Raw genomic sequence first — 18851 nt, 5'->3', positions numbered from 1 at the left:
GAGGGATCAAGAAGAAGCAGCATTCTCTAACGAACAGGGAAATTTTGTTTGGATGGTGAAAAGTAGGAGTGTTGGAAGGAACAAGATCAGCCCAAAAGATATGTTTAAATAGAAGATTCACACACTGAGTCTAGGAGGTACAATGAGTTCCCCCTCTATGCTATGAACACCTTTCCATCCCTGTGCTAGTGTTAAGTCTTTCTCCCAGAGTTCACTCCAAGAGTGCTGCAGTAGAAGTTTTTGCAACATGCTGCTTAGCATATTTCTTTTCTCTTTCAGGGTAGCTCAGGTTTCAGGGCTTTCTGTCTCTGGTCCTGCCAGCTCCAGTGCAGACACAGCAAATATGCCAGTTCGTAACTCACCCAGGATTAATTCACCTTGGAGACCTCTACACCATCGTCGAAAAATGGATGCTGAGAGTGAAGGCTCCAATGAAGAGACAGACTCCTCTGAAAACTGAAGGTTGTGAGGGTGGGGATCTTTCCCATCTTTGGCTTCTCCAGAACACACTGGAGGAATAGCATCTCCTCCCAGAGCATCTGCTCTAACAGTGCATTCTGTCTACATCAGCAGTGTGTGTGTTGCTGAGCTAATCCCTAGTGCTGGGTTCACCCATCTCTCCCCAGGAACAACTTGCCTGTTTCTTAGCTCCAAATCCCTGCAGGAATAGTACCTCTACAGAAGCCATTTACAGCTACAGCGTAATGCTTCCCTCTGCTGGCAGGCAAGACAAGCAAGCAGCCACCAGCTCTGGCACCGCTTGGAACCAGCCGGGTATGCTCTCTCCGGGGTGCTCCCTCCCAGTTCCGCAGGTGCTGAAGCAGCGGGAGCACTAGTACAGGCTGCTTGCCGGAGATCTGTTGTGTAGCTCTGCTCAGATTTGGCCCAGATAACAGACTGGTTAAATCGACAGCAGCAGCTTTGCACTTGTGTTCTGTTATTATTCCCAGTAAAGCTGCATCTGCATATGATCAAAGGTAAGGAAATTCCTGAAGTTCCTAAAAAAGGGACGCTTAGATATTGCCATGCAACCTGTTTCTGCTTTGTGCTTTCTCCTCCATGTGTCAAAGACTTGCCAAAGCATACACAGCAAAGCTAGATTGCAGTAAGTACTGCATGGTGCTGTCTGGCTCCGCTGCTGTACTAAGTGCCCTTCTGTGAGGTCTCCCCATCCCTCCAACAGCATATTATGGTCATTTCGAAAAGTGAATTTCAGAGGATTTGGAAAAGAGGGACAGAGTTGTTAAATTCCTTGGCCACAGGTCATATGGCTTGCAAGCATATAGAGCACCTACTGGGGGCTAGGTGGGCAGAAGCACTAAGGGAAAAGGAAGCAGTCATCAAATGAGATCAAGCTGGGGTTTTTTGTAAATATTGGTATTGTTGGAGCAGCAGTGTAGCCCTTGAAACTACAAAAATAAGTAGCATCACATTGCATTAATGGCAACCAATTCAGCAGTTTAAACCTCCACCAACCCCAGCGCTTTGTCTAGCCTGGCTCCTGCACTCCAGTTTGCATAGACTAGTTATTTCAGGGGGAACTTCAGTTTCTCATGCTCCTGTGGGAACCTCCGTGCTCCTCCTGGTCATAAAGTGCTACAGCACAGGCCATGAGGGCTGGTAACCCAAAGCTTGTAGCAGGGTGCCAGCAGGGTTATTTATTTATTGTAAGTTAAATAATTTATTATCTGTGCATTCTCTCCCAGCTTGGTGAGTGGCTGTGACAGCCTGGCAATAAAGCATGCTGTGTCGGGCCTCTGCTGCGTCTGGGTTCTCGGGTCTTCTGGGCTGCCCCAGCCCCTCCTGGTGGGGGGCAGTAACCGGTGGGCAGAACCAGTGGAGGGCCCCGGCCTCTTGCAGGACCCCAGGAACCCCTCCCCTCGGCCGGGGAAGGTGCCAGCCCCAACCCTGGGTGCCTGGACCGCCACCACAACCTGCAGCCACACCACTGCCCGCTGCAGCCCCAGCCTGCTGTGGGTATTGTGACACTGACACAACTGTGTCAGAGCACAGAGACAAAGAACAGGAAGACCTGACCCTTATCCCCCTCATGCCCCACCAAAGTGAAATATCAGCACAGAGCAGCCGAGTAGCTGCCACAGCCCCTCAACTGGACAGCAGGGGTGAAACCCATGCAAGCCTCTAAGCCTCTTCCCAGTCACAGACAGAAGTCTCCAAAACAAACAGCCCCAGCCGGTCTTTGGCTAACAATGTGTAACTAGCCCTTTACCACCCTTCTTCTTACTACCTAGTCCTCAACACCGTAGTCCAAGGAAGAGAAAAGCACTCTTGTTAAAACCAGAGACTAAATCGAACAGGACTAAACATCCTCACTGCTGCATCTCATCATTAAGTCAGAGGCTCAGTACTTTGATCTGATCCAAAGCTGCGCAACAAAATAAACCAGGGATCCAGTGAATTTCTTTACTGCTTTACCAGGGCCTTTTTTGCTGATGATGTAGTTAGAAGCTAAAAAAATAATCTTTGATTTGTTTTTTTTTTTTCTCCTGCATTCATATATGTTGGTTTAGAAGACAGTAAAAAGGACTAGATCACACCAAAAGGCAAACCCTGCAAATACAGAGGACTCCACAGCACCATGGATTGGGAGCAGTGATCAGAACAAAAAACAGTCATGTCACATGATGTTCAGAAAAATAGCATTCCCCTTTTCTCTGTCACTTGATGAGCTAAGGTATGAGCCAAAAAAGGACAGGAGCACTGATGAGGGCAGCCCAGGAGTTCCTGTCATATCGTTTACAGCAATGAGGTTAACCCTGTAAGAAGGCCTGTCTCCACTGGCTAGTAGATAGCAGTGGGTAGGAGGGCACACTGAATTTTAATAGAGTGGAATCCAGAGATATTCAGAAAGCATCCTGGGCACAGCCATGTCCTGACCCCCTCTGCTTACCTTCTCCCCTCCCCACCCAACCCAGACAAATAAGTCAATCCTGTGGAGTTTACTCCAGGCAAAGGTGGCATCAGTGCCTCTTGCTGGCTTCCCCTTGCAGTCCCTGGGTCATCAATATGAACCATAACGATCCTAAGGAAGAAACAGACAGAAACACCTTGCTACAAAACTTTTGTGCAAAATCCAGAGACAGATAACAAGAAATTGGGATGTTTGGTTTTTTAATGCAGTGTGAGGTTATCTAGACAGGACACTATACAAAGGCAGAAGGTAAAACGACCTTGACTTCTAAAATTCTGCCTGGAATTTGTGGGAGAAGGTGTATCTGACATGACAAGATGTCTTGTGCAGCAGGAGAGTAAGTCTGGCCAAGTTCACTGGCCCCCTGCAATTGCTCTGCTATTGTACTGCAGTCAACAGCTGCAAAAGACAGGTGTCTAGCTGGGACTTTCCACATAATTTGAGAAGACAGTGATAATTCCAATGCAAGCCGGGTTACGGTGACAGTCCCTGAAGGTGACAACAGCCTTTCTCAAGTTGCCATAATGTAAACTCACCTGAAGGGAGTTCATCACCCCGTTGGCCAGGACAGCCATCTTGCCGGCAACTGATTTCACTCCTTGCTTGAACTGTGCAATGTCAGCTGCAGGCAGGACATTTCCAATAGACACACCACCTACAAGAACCAGAAGGAGTTAGCCCAGAGTCCCTCAGTTCCAGAAAGCACCCTGATCCCCTCCAGTTTAGGTCATCCAAAGGTGCCCCCTCCTCGACCCACTGAGTGCCAACAGACCTGAGTGCACATTGTCAGCCTCTCCAAACAGGTCTGCAGAGCTGATGGCACTGCTGCCTGAGAGCTGCTGCAGTCGGGATCTGGCTTCATACTGTAGCAGAAAACAAAACAAAAATGTTGTATATCAAGGGAACAAAGTAGAACCAGAGCAAACAGGAGGAGGTAAAGCCAGAGCTGCACCAGTGTAAACACTGCAGAATGCATCTACCTCAGCATCTGCCTCCCGCCCGAAAAACATATCTGAAGAGATAGCTTTAGCCCCAGCAAACTTCTGCCGAGCTTCATTAGATTCCACCATGGATGGCCTGTTCTCAATCTCCCGCCTACTGGTGGGTCTGAGGAAACAAGAGGAGACATCTCAGATTAAGCTCACCAATGCACAGTAAAGAATCAAGACTTCTGCCTCAGACCTCATCTAATCAAAGGAAAGCAAGTCATCCTTAAGTTTTAGTTGTACTGGGACTCTCCTCTCCCCATCTCAGGACAGTCATCACTAAATGACCACAAAGGCTATATAAACTTACAGACATGACAGGCAAAGAAGTGTTGAGGCCCTTTTTCTTGGGCTTGTCTGTGCTTGTGCAAGTAATTTTCTACAGCACGAGGTTCCTGCTACAGCAGCATCTATGCCACAGCTCCCACACTTATCCTCTGTCCCCGACACAAGGGCACAAGGTACACTAGCAGTGGCAAACACTTTACCTCTCTGAAACCGGACGAATGCTGGAAACGGTCACCTCTGGTTCCTCCTCTTTGTCCATACCCCATGAAGAGTCCGTTTCCCATCGTGAGCCAAATGCATCTTCGAATGAGAAGGGACTGTATTTGTACCTAGGTACCAAAAATAGGTAATTTACGCCAGACATAAAATTCAGAAATAAGCAAAGACTACACTAAAACTAAGTCTTACTTGGGGGGTCCAGATGTGAAGCTTCCACCATCTTCAAACAAGTCCAATTGGGAGCGGGAAGATTTTGCTACCAGCGGCGTCTCTTGCTCAATTACTTGCATCTCAGACATCACCGAGTGTGAAACAGAACTAGCACAACAAACAGGCAGAGTCAGGGCTGATGGGTCTGACAGCATCCAGTCCCTACAATCAATCTGCCTCAAAACTGAACCTGGCCTTCACAGGCAGGGCAGGTAACACAAGTTTTGAGGGAGAGTTGGGGGATATCAGCCCCCTTCATCACTTATCTATGCTCCTTCAGAAGTCTTGAGTTACTTTCTTAAAGGAAGGATTCTACAAGGGGACACCTGTCAAGCAGCAGGGCTCTAGTGCTAGACACTGACAGGCCACATGTATCTGTGGAAAAACTCAAATGAGAACTAGAACCTTTGAACTGAGTCCCTATTTCTTCTGGGGCCCAAAGCATTTTCAGTCAGAGAATAGCATATGAGCACTTTAACACATCTCCTTATCTATTACAAGAGTAAACTACTGCCTTCAAGAAACTTTTCCAGAGCAGGGTAGTTCCAAGATGCCTGTCTAGACTATGCCATCTACAGCCAAGTACCTTCTGGACACCAATCCCATGCCCAGTCTCTCTGCTTGTTCACGTTTCTTCCCTTCAAGGTTCTGGAGTTTCTTCTCTTCCTTCTTCCGATCAAGCTGCAGTTCCTGATAAGCCAGTCGCATTGAGGTGACTCTAAGGGAAAGAGCCATGGTGGGTGCCAGCTCATTACCTTCCCTTGCTGCCCATGTTATAGAAGAACAAGTGATTAAGTAACCCCAACCACTCTTCAAAATAGCCACTTTCACAACAGTTCTGCCAAATACCCTTGCACAAAAGCTATTGCTTGCTTTGCCATCTTCTCCACTGGGATTCAAGTCTTCTTTGGCTAACCATGATTTCCTTGCTGTAAGCATCACCATGTTTGTCTTCTCCCCACCCCTGCACCCAGAATGATCCATCCAGTTCAGCCTTTGGTATTTTCAGTCCTGTCCAAAGGTGAACAGAAACACACAATACAGAAGTATCTGCTCCCTACCCTCTTCCAGGAATGCTAATTTGAATAAAATAAAGCAGTATAACTTGTGCCCTGCTGCAAGGGCCATACTGGCATACAGCTACTGCTCTTCCTCTCATGCAGTATGTTCTGTAGTCACATTTGGTGTTGCTAGGGTGAACAGCATTAACCTCACACTACTTCTGCCTTAGGTATGCAAGGTACCCATCCCAAACAGGGCACTTACATGGACTCCTCGGCTTGTTTCCTGGACTCCACTGCCTGCTGCTCCCTCAGCTGTTCTGCCACCTGGGCTTGCCGCTCAATCTCACTGAAGCTCTGGCTGCTGACTTTCTGGGCTCCAAGACCTTTTTTGGCACCCAGCTTAAAAACAAGAACAAAATCTTATGAATTCTTCATCCTAGATTGTTCATTGTAGAGGAAAACCTGAATCCTACTTCTTGCTGCACCAGTGAGGCCTTCAGTCTCCCTGTGTAGTCACAGCCTACAGACCCAAAACAGTTTGCAACACAGTATGGAAGAACATCCAAGAGTTAATCCATCAGTGGCCAACACTTAGAGATCAACCACATATGCTTCACACCACAACCAGTAATGATAATTTTTTTTGCAATAATATACAGGCTGCTTAAGGTCTCCTTCCCCCCAAGCAGATCTCTACAGCTTTGTTAAGCAGAAAGCAAGAATCAGGGAAAGGACAGCAGAAATGCAAGACACGCTTTACCTCCCCTCCATAAAAGAGGTCAGACATACCCCTTTCTTGACAGCTCCCGGCTTCTTCTTTCCAATGAGGGAGGATTTAAGTTCTGCAAAACGAGGGAAGCAGCAAATAAGCAGAAGAGAATTAACTGAAGAGGCGAAAATTAGACAGCAGCCCACACGAACATCCACCACAGTCCAGCTGCAGTAGCGTCCAGGGCACACCATGCATCTTCACATCAAAAGCCTGGGTGACTTCACCCAGGCAAGAGAGATGCACATAGAAGCTCCACAGTTGCAGGCTGGTAGCCTAAAGAAGCATGTCCATTTCTGGAGCAACTTATAATTGAATTAAGAATTGTGACTAACTCCTCTGAGTGTTATGCAGCAGGTATCAGGGCAGTTAGAAAAAGACTAGGTTTATCCCACACACAATTTCAAGAAAATGCAGCTTCAGAGGCATGTGAAGGTCAGAGCCTCTCCAATGCCTTAGGGATAAAGCAGCAAGAACTCTGAAGTTGTGATAACATGAACATACAAAAACAAATGGACCTGAAGTGCAGCAAGCTGTAAAAGCAACAGGTCCCCCAACACCTTGCACTTGTCACTCTTGAGGGCATGCCACACTTGTAAAACCAGACAAGGGCCAGCCAAGCAGCAGATGTCTGGGAAAAGTCTAAGAACAAAGCAGAGAGGGACTGTCCAAAGCATTTTCCAGCTTCCTATAGGTAAGTCCAAAATCTTTTACTGCTCTTTTTGGGCTTTTATTTTGTGTGCGTGTGTGTCTCCTGACTTTCTACAGCCACATGACTTTTGTTAGCCCATAAATTATTCTTGACACATTTTCTTTTATCTTTTCTAGTCTTATGATAAGTCTTTTTAAAAAAGGGGGATTCAAAACATTCATATGATCTGAAACTGTTTTCCACTTGCTGTTCCTAACACTTGAATCGACGTTGTTTGGGTTTATGTTTGGAGATTTTCATATTTCAGGAAACATTTAACAGAAATGTTAATAAGGTCTCTTTACAGATACGACATATCTGGTTTAGATCTCAATGCAACAATATAAGCTTTGTCTTTTTCTCACACTCTAAGCACAGGAAGCTAAAGTTAGAATTGAAGGCAGAATCTCAGGAGGGGCAAGCAGAGTTGTCACAAGCAGCCAGCGCAGGCCAGCTGTTAGCCAGTTACCTCCAGCAGGAGCGGCCCCTTGTGTTGACAGATACATGGACATGTCTGAGGAAGAGACGTAAAACATGGGGAATAAAGAGACACTTGAGGACACAGGCTTTCCACCCAGAATGAACCCACTGTGGGCTAGGAGCACACTCTCCTTAAGGGAAGAAGCTCCAGATAGATGTTCTGTGTGCAGCCAGGATAGTAATGGCAGGGGAGAATTAGATACAAATCCCTATTATTCTGAAAGCTAAAAATTCATTTGCCTCCAAAGGTTCTGTGGGGAAACAAACAAACAAACAAACAAACAAAAAAAAAAAAACCAAAAAAAAAAACCAAAACCAGCCACGTGGCCCTGATCACCCAAGTTCTAGATATGCAAGTGCCAAGTTTTGTCCAAAGCTCAAAACCAGGAAAACATGCTTTTGGGAAAACAACAATTATCCAAACAAGTAGGAAACCTCCAGAAAACTGTGACTTTGTTTTGGGTTTCAGGAACATCCTAAGTACTGGCTCAACAGGGAGATAAGCTTGTTTAGACATTCTGGAAACTGGCTCATTGCTTGCAACTTCACTGAGCTTACTACTGAGCAGTAGGTATAAGAGCAAGACTGATCTGAGAGTGAAGAGCCTTACCTAGAGGAGCCTTAGGAGATGTGCTCAACAAGTCAATAGATGGACCTTGGCTGGGATCTGTGGGCACAAAACCAGAAGAGAACATTCAGCAGATTGATGCTCAACCCTTTTCTTTCCAGTATGTACACAGCTCCACTGCATCTCTCCTAGCTCCTCTGCCCCCACCAATAAATCCAGTTACAGCTTGAAATATGCAATTTCCTCCAGCTACAGCTTGAAATATGCAATTTCCCAAGCAAAACAACTTTAAGTCTCCAGAGATCAAATTATTCCTCCTGCAGTGTTCTTAACACAGTACAAGAAAGCAAACACTCTGCAGGGAAGTATACAAGTTTACAGCTTTGCCCCCTCCGGTTCTTGGTTTCCTTGTCCTTCACCCTAGAAATTTTTTATCCTATTGTCATTTTCAGACCAAATTCAAGGGGTAGAGAAGAATGTTTAGACAAATAATGTCTGAAAGCAGGGAAATGGGGCAGCTGATCCCCAAAACAGTGTTGTGTACATTTCAGGAAAAGTGAAGAAATGAGCCCAAATGAAGCAGTGTTTTTAGAAGTCTCCACTAATTTAACTAAACAACATAAGAGTGTGCAGAACTTCCCTCCTTCAGGCCTGAACCAAAGGATAAATTCAGCCCTTCCAACAGTGGTACAGAACTGTATTCTCCTGGAAATGAAGGCAGGTTCTTGGAAAAATTATTCAGTAAAGAACTCACTTGAAACTTCGCTGCCTTCTGGTGACTTTGCTGCTTTTTCCACCTCTGGAGAAGATGGAGCAGGATTCTGGCTGGCATCTGCTACATCCCAGGTACTGGAAGACTGCAAGGAGATACTCATTCTGGTTACTTCCAGAAGATGAATGAACCAAACAATCCTGAATTTACTACAGGTTTAGTGACCTGTACTCCATTTTAGGCCAAAGGAAACTTATTCCAAACTTCAGACTATGCCTTCCTTAAACATAACATATAGACGAGTCCATATTCCCTTAGAAGGGACAAAAATGAAAACAAGAAAAAAGAAGCTAAGCTGAATGTAAGGCCAAGAGGAATGACAGAATCATTTGACAAGCTGGCCAATGTGAAGATTTTCCAGGTGAAAGGAAATGAGTTTAAATCTGGGAGAAAGTGTGAATGAGTTTTCCTGAAAAAAATTCAGCTCCACTTCCACTGTCTCTATTTGCCATACAGCCAATTCTTGCATTACCTGAGAAATACCTGAGAAAGTCTGCCTGGCATGGTGCAGTTGCCCAAATTCAGTTTACCAGGGTCTATGCACTGAAAAGTTCCTTCTAAACCAGAAGTTCTAAGTAATAGCTTTGCTAGTCCTTGCTTTAACTGTACAAAGAAACTAAGCATTAACACAACACACAAAGCATCTTCCAGGGCATAGGTGGTAGCTTTGAGTTCTCGAAACTAAAGATGGTCTCAAAAACAAAGGACATGGATATTACAGGGACTGTTCAGATCTGTGACTACGTCCCAGGCAGATGACTGAATCTGACTTCCTCCACATTACTACTGATTAATTATACAATTTAGAGTCCTTCCAAGCTAAGTGGGACTGCTACTGTATGAACAGCTGGCTATTGGAGAACTATTACGGCTGCCTGGTTTAGGCAGCTCTTCTCACCTGTGTGTGCTCCATGAAGAAATCAGCATCACTCTTCTCAGGGGAATGCCCAGGGGCTCCACTCAGTCCATCTATAAGCAACTAAAGAGAGGAGAGGGGAAAAAAGAAGGTATCCTCCAAGACTCAGCATCCAGCACTACCCATCTAGCACTCCAGAGCTCTCAGACTTACCTCAGTGCCGTACTTGGCCATGGCAGCGCTTGCCAGCTGCCGGATCTTCTCCCTGTACATCTGGGCAGCTCGACTGTTATATTTAGCATTGGCATCTGTGGTGGTACAGCCGTGCTGGCGGAAGAAAGCAGTCTGAAAAGAGAGGAATATTCAGTCTCCTGACTGCTAGATCATACTCAAGCAAGCACTAGACAAACTCAACAAAAAAAGAAAACTTCCCAGAGACAGAGGATGAAAAACTGAAACACAGGATAAACTAACCATTCACTGATCAGCTTTCTACAAGAAGTCTCACTCCAGGGGCCTATGAAAATCATCCGCCTTCTCTACAGAGAGATGATTCTGAGTCACAAAGCTGAGCATGAGCTTTCAAACTGATCAGTGCTATTAACTTCCCTCATTTAAGAAGGCTATGACTCTCATTTAAATGAGGTGCAAAAAATGAGAGATCTGCATGTCAGAAAACAACACATGCAAAGGTCACAGTCTGACTTCCAAGCACACTTGACAAATTCCCCCCTTCATTACACATTTCAGGTCAGACTGGTACCAAGAAAGCCACATAAAGGGAAAAAACCCCACAAGAAACAAAGCCACACAAAGGAAGAAAAAAAACCCAACAAGAAACAGAGGATGTAGATTAGCAAGAGGGAAAGCAAGCAAAATGCCTACAGAGGCTCCTCACCGCGTTGGCATTACTGCCCACTTGCATACACCTCAGCTGGAACCAGTTCCAGTTAGAATCCAACTCTGTGGACCTGTGTGAGAACCAATTATTTCTATTAATAAAGACCAGGCAAACCAAATGCAAAACTGAGCTCTGGCCTAAAATAGCAAGATATCTCACTACTATTCCAAAGTGTAGGAGGCAAAGGTGGAAAGAACATCTTGGGAATTTCTTTGCTCCTCTAAAAAATTAATTTCAACTTTCAAAGTGAGGAAAATGACCAGCTTTTATCCAAATTTTAAGGATCTCTCCCTTGTACTGCTTGTTTAGAGGGCAGAGCTTGAGCTAGGAAAGCACAGCCAAGAACTTTCATTCTACATGTGATCTCACCACAAGATGAGAGACTCATATTCAGCCCGTCCCACAGGTTAGGCCAAAACACGTGACAAAGCAACCGAGAATACATCCAAGTAAAGCTAAGGGACAGAGTGTCTCATACCAGTTACTCAACTTCTCTCCTAACAAGTAAAGGTCACAGTTCTCTTAACCTAAAATGCTAATTTTTACAAGTACTGAAAACAAGAAGTAGGCTGAAAAGCCAACACCATCTTCCCCATTAGGCTGATACCAAAAAGATAAAACAATATTCCTCTTTTTGCCTTGCTCAGCATTACGAAAAATTATATACACCACACTGCTGCCTCACTGGCAAGAATCAGGCACCACACTCTCGTCTCTCTTCCGACAATGCTAAATCCAGACAGCGTTTCTGCAAGGTTAGCGAAAGCAACATGCCCGACGTTGCACTTGAGGTGCTTTGGAAACTCCATTTTGGAAGTGCTGAGTGACCCAGAACCTCCTGCGAGCAAGCCTCGTAACCCCCGAGGTGATCGCTCCGCGATAAGGCTTCCCTCCCACCCGAGGCGGGGTGGCTGCTCCAGGCCTGCCGGCGGTACCGCGTTCCCCACGCACCTGATGAAGCTGAGGTGTACGCCCAGGGACCTGTGGACGCCGGAGCAGTCGATGCACAGGAAGACCCCGTAGGTGATACTGGCCCAACTCGGGTTCTTGGCGCCGCAGTCGAAGCACGACTAAAACGAAGGCAGAGGAAGAGCCAGGTTGAAGCGACGGCTCTGCCGCTCCGCCACCCCCTGCCACAGCTCGGCGGCCCCGGCCGCTCTGCCCAGGCGCTCCGCAAGGGCCCCTGCCCGGCCGCCCCAACAGCCGCCGCAGCGCGGCCCGGAGCCCACCGGGGCCCAGTCGGAGCGCAGGCCACGGCCGCAGAGCGACAGCCCGGCACACACAGTCCGGCGGACCCCGGCTGCTCCCCGCTACCTTGTTGGCCGGCGCTGCCCGAAGCCGCTTGAAGAGGGTCTGGATCTCCGTCTTGCTCGGCTCCGCCGCCATGATCTCTCCTTCCCAAACACCCCCGCGGGGACGGCAGCCGGCCGGGCCCAATCGGCGCCGCGGCGGCGGTAGAGCCGTGCTGGGTCGGCCCCTCCGCCGCGTCCGTGGGTGTGAAGGGCGGGAAGAGTGTAAGGTCCCTTCTTCGCTCTGGTCCCGGGATGTGGAGCAGCGTTAGCTCCGGGTCACTCCGGCCGCTACGCCGGCTGCCGGCCGGACGCCTCGTGGGGGTCACGGCATCGCCCTGCGCACATCGGGCGTTGCGCGCCCCGAGAGCGCGGTGAGCTCGGAGCGCTTTCCGCAGTCCCGCTGCTGCTGGGGAGCCCTGCTGGCTGAGCCCCAGGGCTGGGCTTTTGGGGCCGCTGCGGGCCCGGACCGAGAGAAGGGAGCTTTAGAATAGCAATGGGGCCGTGCCTGCCGTGGGTCATCTGCTACCGGGGAAAAAGCTCAGAGCAGCGTTTAGAGGCATCCCCTGCTCCAGCAGCCAGCCTCAGGGCACCGGGCCTGATACACTGGCACAAACGAACGGTGATTTGGAAATGATTTACAGAACCACGGAATGTCCTGAGTTGGAAGGCACCCACATAGATCACCGAGTCCAACTCCTTGCCCTGCACAGGATATCCTAAGAGTCGTGCCATGTGCCTAACAACATTGTCACAACACTTCTTGGGCTCTGTCAAGCTTGTCCTGTGACCACTTCCCAGGGCAGCCTGTTCCAGTGCCCAAACACTCTCTGGGTGATGAACTCTTTTCTAATATCAAACCTAATTTTCTGTTGACAACTCTAGGCCTGATACTCGTTATTAAAGAGAAGAGATCAGTATCTGCCCCTCTGCTTCCCCTCGTGAGGGTATTAAAGACCATGATGAGGGGTGAGGTTCCTTCAGTTTCCTCCAGGCTGAAAGACCAAGTGACTTCATCCACACCTGGTATGGCTTCCCCTTCAGACTCTTCTCCATCTTCATAGCCCTGCTTTAATCAGGGGAGACCTCTCAAGAAGCTATTACTTGGCTATGCAGTAATCAGCATTATGAGGCAGTAATCAAGGTAGGGAAGTTGTTACTTCAGAGCAAAAATTATGTCAGGGCCCTTAACACTGCTGTGTTACCTGCCTAGAAACAGTAGGGTATTGGCTAGAAAGCCATTCAGTTATAATGTGAGAAAAATAGAAAAAATATGGTTGTGCTGTGAACTAGAAGTCAATGGCCTATAGTCCACTTCATGCTTTAGCCAAAAAAAAAAAAAAAAAAAGTGTCTACTACAAGATGGAATGGGAATGCATTGGGATTTCTTTACCTCTGAAAAGAGGTTGCTCTGCAGCACCATCTTGTTACTAAAAGAAACTCTTAAATGTACTAAGATCTGGACAAGACAACTTTTAGTTTAAACTTAAAGGCTTTCTTCACTCATTTCCACAGATGTTAAGGTAATAGAATTCCTTGCAATGGGAACCTAGGACCCATGATTTTAGGAAAATACACAAAGTATTGGGACATAGAGATGCAATCAGGAGCAACAGAGTTTTTAAGGAAAAAAAAAAAAGCCCTCCAGAAAAACCTCTGCAGGTTTAGCTGGGTCTTGTGTTCTGGGAATCAGCAAAGCTCCAACTGTATGGTCACAGTGAGACCTTATATGGTAGGCACATGCAGTAAGATGAGAGGCTTCTGGCTGACACATTTGATTGAAGCTGCTCTGAGATGAGTTTCTGAGCTGGATAGTGAAGCCTGATCTAGCCTGACAGAGCTCATTCTTGGCAGCAGTCTTCAGTACTCCATGGTTTCTGTGGCTTTTATTCTACTACCTTAATGGTGCCTATATGCCATTTCTGGGATTACACACACATGTGCTGGGCAAGCAGTGCAGGTAAAAGTAACTGATAGCACTTTCCTCACAGCTATTTTTAAACAAGTTGAGTTCCCTGATGCCATTCATGGTGCAGCTGTCCTGGCAGTCATACCAGGAGAGCTGATGTCGGTGCAGTAAGGGCTGGCTGCACACCAGGACAAGGAGAGCTGTGAGGGGCTGTTCCTGAGGCCAGCAGCCAGGGCCTTCATGGGACATTGGCCCATTCCCACAGTACCTGACCACAGAGAGCCAGGCAGGCCTGGCATAGCATCTAGATTTCACCAAGAATTGAGATAGCGGGACAAGCTCATGGTGATGAGGTAGCTTGCAGTCAGACTGGGTCAGGATCAGACCCAGTGATTGCCAGGTGTTTCTGTGGTGATAAGGCAAGGCAAGCCTGAGGTCAGGCTGATGAACTAGCCTACAGGTTAAGATCAACAAAGCACAGACAGAGACCACTACTCCTCTAACATAGATCAGGGCCTGGGGACTCGGGGCTGAGCTTGAATGCAAACACACCCTCCCCAAACCCCATGGGCAGGGGCTTTGAGCAGAGCTGCAGGTGAGGCTTCTCTGGACACTAAAGGTCTGTTAGTACATTCAGGGCCCTTACAGGTGAAGCTACAGAAGGGCAGGAGAGGGAGTTTCTGGAGCCAGGTTGTGTAAGCAGAGGAGGAAGTTCAGATGATGAGAATGCATTGGGAGTGTTTGTGTTCATGTTGGCTGGAGCTGCCTCAACCTGAGAACCTGAGTTGCTTGCTCTTGCTCTGTCATCATCAGTTATGTGGTGCTGCTCCCCTTCTCTGCTTCTTTCTTGTGTTTGGGAATGGGATGGGCATCAGTCAGCAGGCGGTGAGCAATTGTATTGTGCATCACTTGTTTTTCTTAGGTTTAATGCCTTTTTTCCTATTACTATTATATTTTCCTTTATTTCATTTATTAAACTGTTCTTATCTCCACCCACAAATTTTATCTCTTTCCAGTTCTCTTTCCCATCCCAATGGGTGGTGTGGGATGGGTGGAGTGAGCTGTGTGGTGCTTGGATGCAGGGTTAAATCATTACAGAGAGAAATGGCACATGCTCAGGAGGAGCCAAGCAGCCTCAGAGGCCAGTAGGTCAGTGTCACACTTTGTCTCTGATGGTTTGTGCCAGGAGACATGGGGAGATACAGTGCCAGCTCCTCTCCTCCTTGGAGGAAGCACAGTTTCTGTTACAGCATTGTGTCCTCGGAATGCTTGCTACAGCAGGGTTGCTTCAGCTTCTCTACCACAGCAGGGTCTCTTACAGGCCTTCAAACCCATGCTGGTTGCTCCAGATCCTGGCAAGGCTGCTGATCCTGTCCATCAGTTTTGCATAAAAGCAGCAGGGAGAGCATGCTGCTGGTCTGAGAAATAATCAGTTTTTTATTGCCTTTGTCAGTACAGGAAAGACCTCCTGCTGCTGACTGTTCCCTGTGAATGAGTGCTGTCACTGCACTGTTCTTGCTGTTTCCTGCATCTGTTTCTTTTGCATCTCATGTGCTTTAGTGCTGAATTTCTGAGCTCCAAGCTGGCAGCCTGTTCTTTGGCTCTCAGCTTCCCTATCCATTTACATCCCAACTGACATCTACCTCTTTCTTCCTGACTGGTGTGACACCAGACCCTGATGTAGCCTTCTAATCAGAGATCACCTTCTGTTATACACCTCTGCCAATAAAAGATAGTTCCCAGCATTATCCAAGACAGCAAAGGAACGCAAAGGATGATGACCAGGCATAATCTTGGGAGTCTGCCATACCACAGGGACACATTTTTCAATACAGAAGTCTGATTATCTGAGGGCATGAGGTTACTGTGAAAGAGGTGGAGAGATTCAGGACGGAAGTGCTGTGACAGGGATAAAACATGCCCTGAACTTTCAGGCCTGAGCCAAAGGTAAGAAGTGCTTCTCTGTGAGTCTGTCCAAAAGCAGGGTGGTAGAGGGAAAAAGGGACCCTGCTCTTTTCTCATTGCCCAGCAAAGAACATGGGTGATAGGACTGTGCAGGAAAGACATGAGGTGGCTGAGTCCTCCTCTCCTATTCACACCCATTGGCCTCTCACACTTTTGCTGAATGAGAAGTTTTGGGAAAGGAGCTGGCAAATTCAGTAAACTACCCGAAAAGTAACAGGGAGATGTAGTTTCCTGTAGTTCACAATGTTGGGTGGTGGGGTACCAGAAATCTACAATGATGCCTTGGGCAAAGAAGCAATTCCTAATACATATATATATTTTTTTTTCCTCCTCTCTTACTAAGCAATTCACAGACACTAACTAATCCACATTATTTCCCTTGGGGATAGCCAGTAATTCTGAGAGAAATCTCTGCTCAGTATTTCAGGACAGCCTGGCTATTTTCAGTAGTGGAAGGAGCAAACACAGCCACAAATGGAGGAGAGGAAAAATTAGTAGAAAGCATTCTCCTCACTACAACAAGGGACAGGTTCTCAGCAGGTATGCTCCTTCCCAGCTGAAAGGGACAATGTGTAAGAGGATGCTCCTAATTATCTGTGGTTTCAGGGATCATATGGAAAAATTTTCCTTGGGTTAGGTTAGGTTTCTGTCAAGTCAGCAAAGTGCCCTGCCATCAGGGCTATCAATCCAAGTATTCACTTGGATTGATGCAAGGGAAGCAGCTGGCTGAGGGTTGTGGCTGATCAGGCTGCCAGTGTGCTGGACTGGGTGTAATTAGTAGCTGCCTCCCTAGGAAAAAGTATAGCACCGAGGCAGGCAGTCATGTCACTCCATGCAACGCTTCCAGCAAGATCTAAGACAAGGAGCTACTACAGTATGTGTACAGTGAATAGTTTACAACTTACACAATTTTATTGCAGTCTTGCAAATGTTGAGGTTTGGAGAAAAGCCAGCCAAGGTTGAAGGAACACATAATTTGAGGAACACAACAGATGGGTAATAGTGAGAAGTGTAGTCATGGGTGGTTTGCTCTGATTTGGGGTTGTGTTGCAGCCAAAAGGCTGGTCCTGCTGCATATGCTGTCCCTTGCACCCCCTCTGGGAAGTGGCAGCTGTGGGCTGAGTTGTGTCTCAAGCCCTGCTCAAACAGCAATTGTCATTGCATTGCTGAGCTCATCCTGGGCTTGTGCAAGCGCTGAGTAAGTAAGGCAAGGGCTAGGAAGTCTTGAAAGGGAGAAGAGAGGAGTGCCCCTTTCAGCTGTGCCAGACAGCCTTGCTGGGCTGCCAGACAAAACTGCTGCAGTTTGATGGAAAGGGTGATGGAAGTGTAGGGCCAGGGCAGAAGTGTGCTGCTCCTGAGTAGTTGTTAAGTGAATGTCTGTGTGTATATACATGTCTATCTTCAGGCTTTTGTTACTCCATGTCCAATATTACAATTAAATGTTGATTTGCAAATGTTTGGTAATATCAACTCTGACCTGGCAGGTACTTTGGACCTGGGAAGCTTTATATATTCCCCAAAGTAGGGGTATGCTAGTTGATGTGGCCTGGGGTTTCCTGAATCTGAGGACTAGTTTTAGGTCTTGCAGTGGTGGTCTGTTTGGAGATGTTACAGGTGTCCCTGCTGGAAGCAGGCTGTTTGGCAGGGGACAATCACTCAAGCGATGGAAGACATACACATCACACCACATGGAAGCAAGGTGAAAAACTGAGAGAGTAGACCCTGAGCTCTCTTCTTTCAAGAGCAGTTGACAGCACAGGCACTAACTTGCCCGAGGTTAGAACCAGCAGGGCTGTCCACCCATCAGACAGGACTCTTCCAAGTTTTCCAGTAGGTGTGTAATCTCTCTTCCCCGCAGATCACCCCACTCAGGAGTTTTCTAAAGAAACCAAATCCCTTTAGTACAGGGACTAATTGCCTGCAGCCCCTACAAGCATTGTGAGTGTGCCTTAAGCAGAAGACTGACCCATGAAAGAAAGGCAGGCAGAGCTGACCAGAAGACAAGGTAATAAGCAAGGCAAAATGAGAAAGCTCTTTTGAAAACAAAGGATTTTCAGAGTGGAATCACCACTGTCTAACAGTGGTCACTAAGACTGAAGGATTTGGGTCTGGGGGAGTATGTAGCAGAACTTCAGCTCCATAGGTGACTGCAATGTGTAGAGGGGATGCAGAGCCACTGGTGAAACAAACATCTATACAATAATGGGGACACAGCATTCCTTAGGAATTGTCTGGCACCTGTGGTGAAGCCCTGAAGAGAATCTGAGAGAAGGAGCTACTGTGGTTACAGCTGGAGGCAGTGACTGTTTCAGTGTCAGCCTTCTGCAGGAAGCAGGAACAATAGACTCAGGAAGGAGGTAGTGAAGTGAAAGGGGGAGAGTGGAGAACCTGGAAGAAGACTTCCAGCTGCTTGGACAGAAAGGAAGTGCAGGAAGGAAGGGACCACAGGCTGTGTAACTGGGACCCAGTGAAAGTGCTGAAACTGAAGAGGAGAGCTTATGGACCCCCACACTAAGGGGGAAGAAGTGTTGAGCACCACTACACTTCCTTTTGAGGTGTCTCAAGCTGCAGCTGTAATTGCCTTAAGCTGAGACTGACAAACCAGAAACCTCTGCAAGCAGGGTTACTGAATGATGAAAAACAGGAGGACATGGCCAAAAAATGGATGTGCTGAAAGCAGCTGAGGTGATTTGGCCTGAAGTTTAGTTGGAAAAGTTTACTGGAGCCATATTGCTTAGTCAAGATGTTCTAAAGATAACTAATCTGTTTCTTCCAGTTACAGAACCTACTTCACCCCCCCTTCCCCTCCCTTTCAGCAAGGATTTGTTCATCATCTCATATTAATCCTCTTTGATCTGCTAAGAACCTAGATCGCTTAAAGTAAAGTCTCACTCCCTTGCAGCCCTGAGTTTTTCAGCTCCTTGTAGCCTGGACCTGGGCAATGCTTCATCACATGGTTACAAGTGTTTTGTTTCTCCTTTTTCAGTTTTGGTGCAAGGTCCCTTTGAAGAC

General features: G+C 47.2%; 2 protein-coding genes across 4 annotated transcripts in view; one reads left to right on the top strand and one right to left on the bottom strand.

Moving 5' to 3' along the window:
* Positions 1-1755, top strand: part of CSTPP1 (centriolar satellite-associated tubulin polyglutamylase complex regulator 1) — a 79001-nt gene extending 77246 nt beyond the window's left edge. Inside the window, exons 9-10 of one of the 2 annotated variants that reach the window (XM_050975192.1) lie at positions 280-462; positions 627-1755. In XM_050975192.1, the coding sequence (XP_050831149.1) occupies positions 280-460 (181 nt within the window). In that variant the 3' untranslated portion in view covers positions 461-462; positions 627-1755. Of the gene's footprint in view, positions 1-279 lie in introns of both variants that reach the window. The other variant, XM_030240796.2, reaches the window with a different exon arrangement.
* A 655-nt stretch (positions 1756-2410) lies between these two features.
* ARFGAP2 (ADP ribosylation factor GTPase activating protein 2) lies at positions 2411-12573 on the bottom strand. 2 transcript variants are annotated; one of them, XM_050975187.1, is made up of 17 exons: positions 11991-12573; positions 11628-11746; positions 10674-10746; positions 9989-10120; positions 9818-9898; positions 8902-9004; positions 8190-8246; positions 7569-7613; positions 6429-6481; positions 5902-6038; positions 5222-5353; positions 4615-4743; positions 4407-4535; positions 3913-4039; positions 3705-3795; positions 3469-3587; positions 2411-3043 (listed from the first exon to the last, which is right to left on the bottom strand). In XM_050975187.1, the coding sequence occupies exons 1-17, from the start codon at positions 12060-12062 to the stop codon at positions 3023-3025; spliced, it is 1620 nt and encodes a 539-aa protein (XP_050831144.1). In that variant the 5' UTR covers positions 12063-12573; the 3' UTR covers positions 2411-3022. The 2 variants fall into 2 exon arrangements, with proteins under 2 accessions (XP_050831144.1, XP_030096655.1); XM_030240795.2 differs by lacking the exon at positions 7569-7613 and having other exon boundaries at positions 11991-12572.
* Positions 12574-18851: the final 6278 nt, after the last annotated feature.

The sequence above is a fragment of the Serinus canaria genome, chromosome 5 (assembly GCF_022539315.1).
Source record: "Serinus canaria isolate serCan28SL12 chromosome 5, serCan2020, whole genome shotgun sequence".
Taxonomy (NCBI): Eukaryota; Metazoa; Chordata; class Aves; order Passeriformes; family Fringillidae; genus Serinus; species Serinus canaria.
Note: the sequence above shows the minus strand (reverse complement) of the source record. Positions and strands in the feature narration are given on the sequence as shown.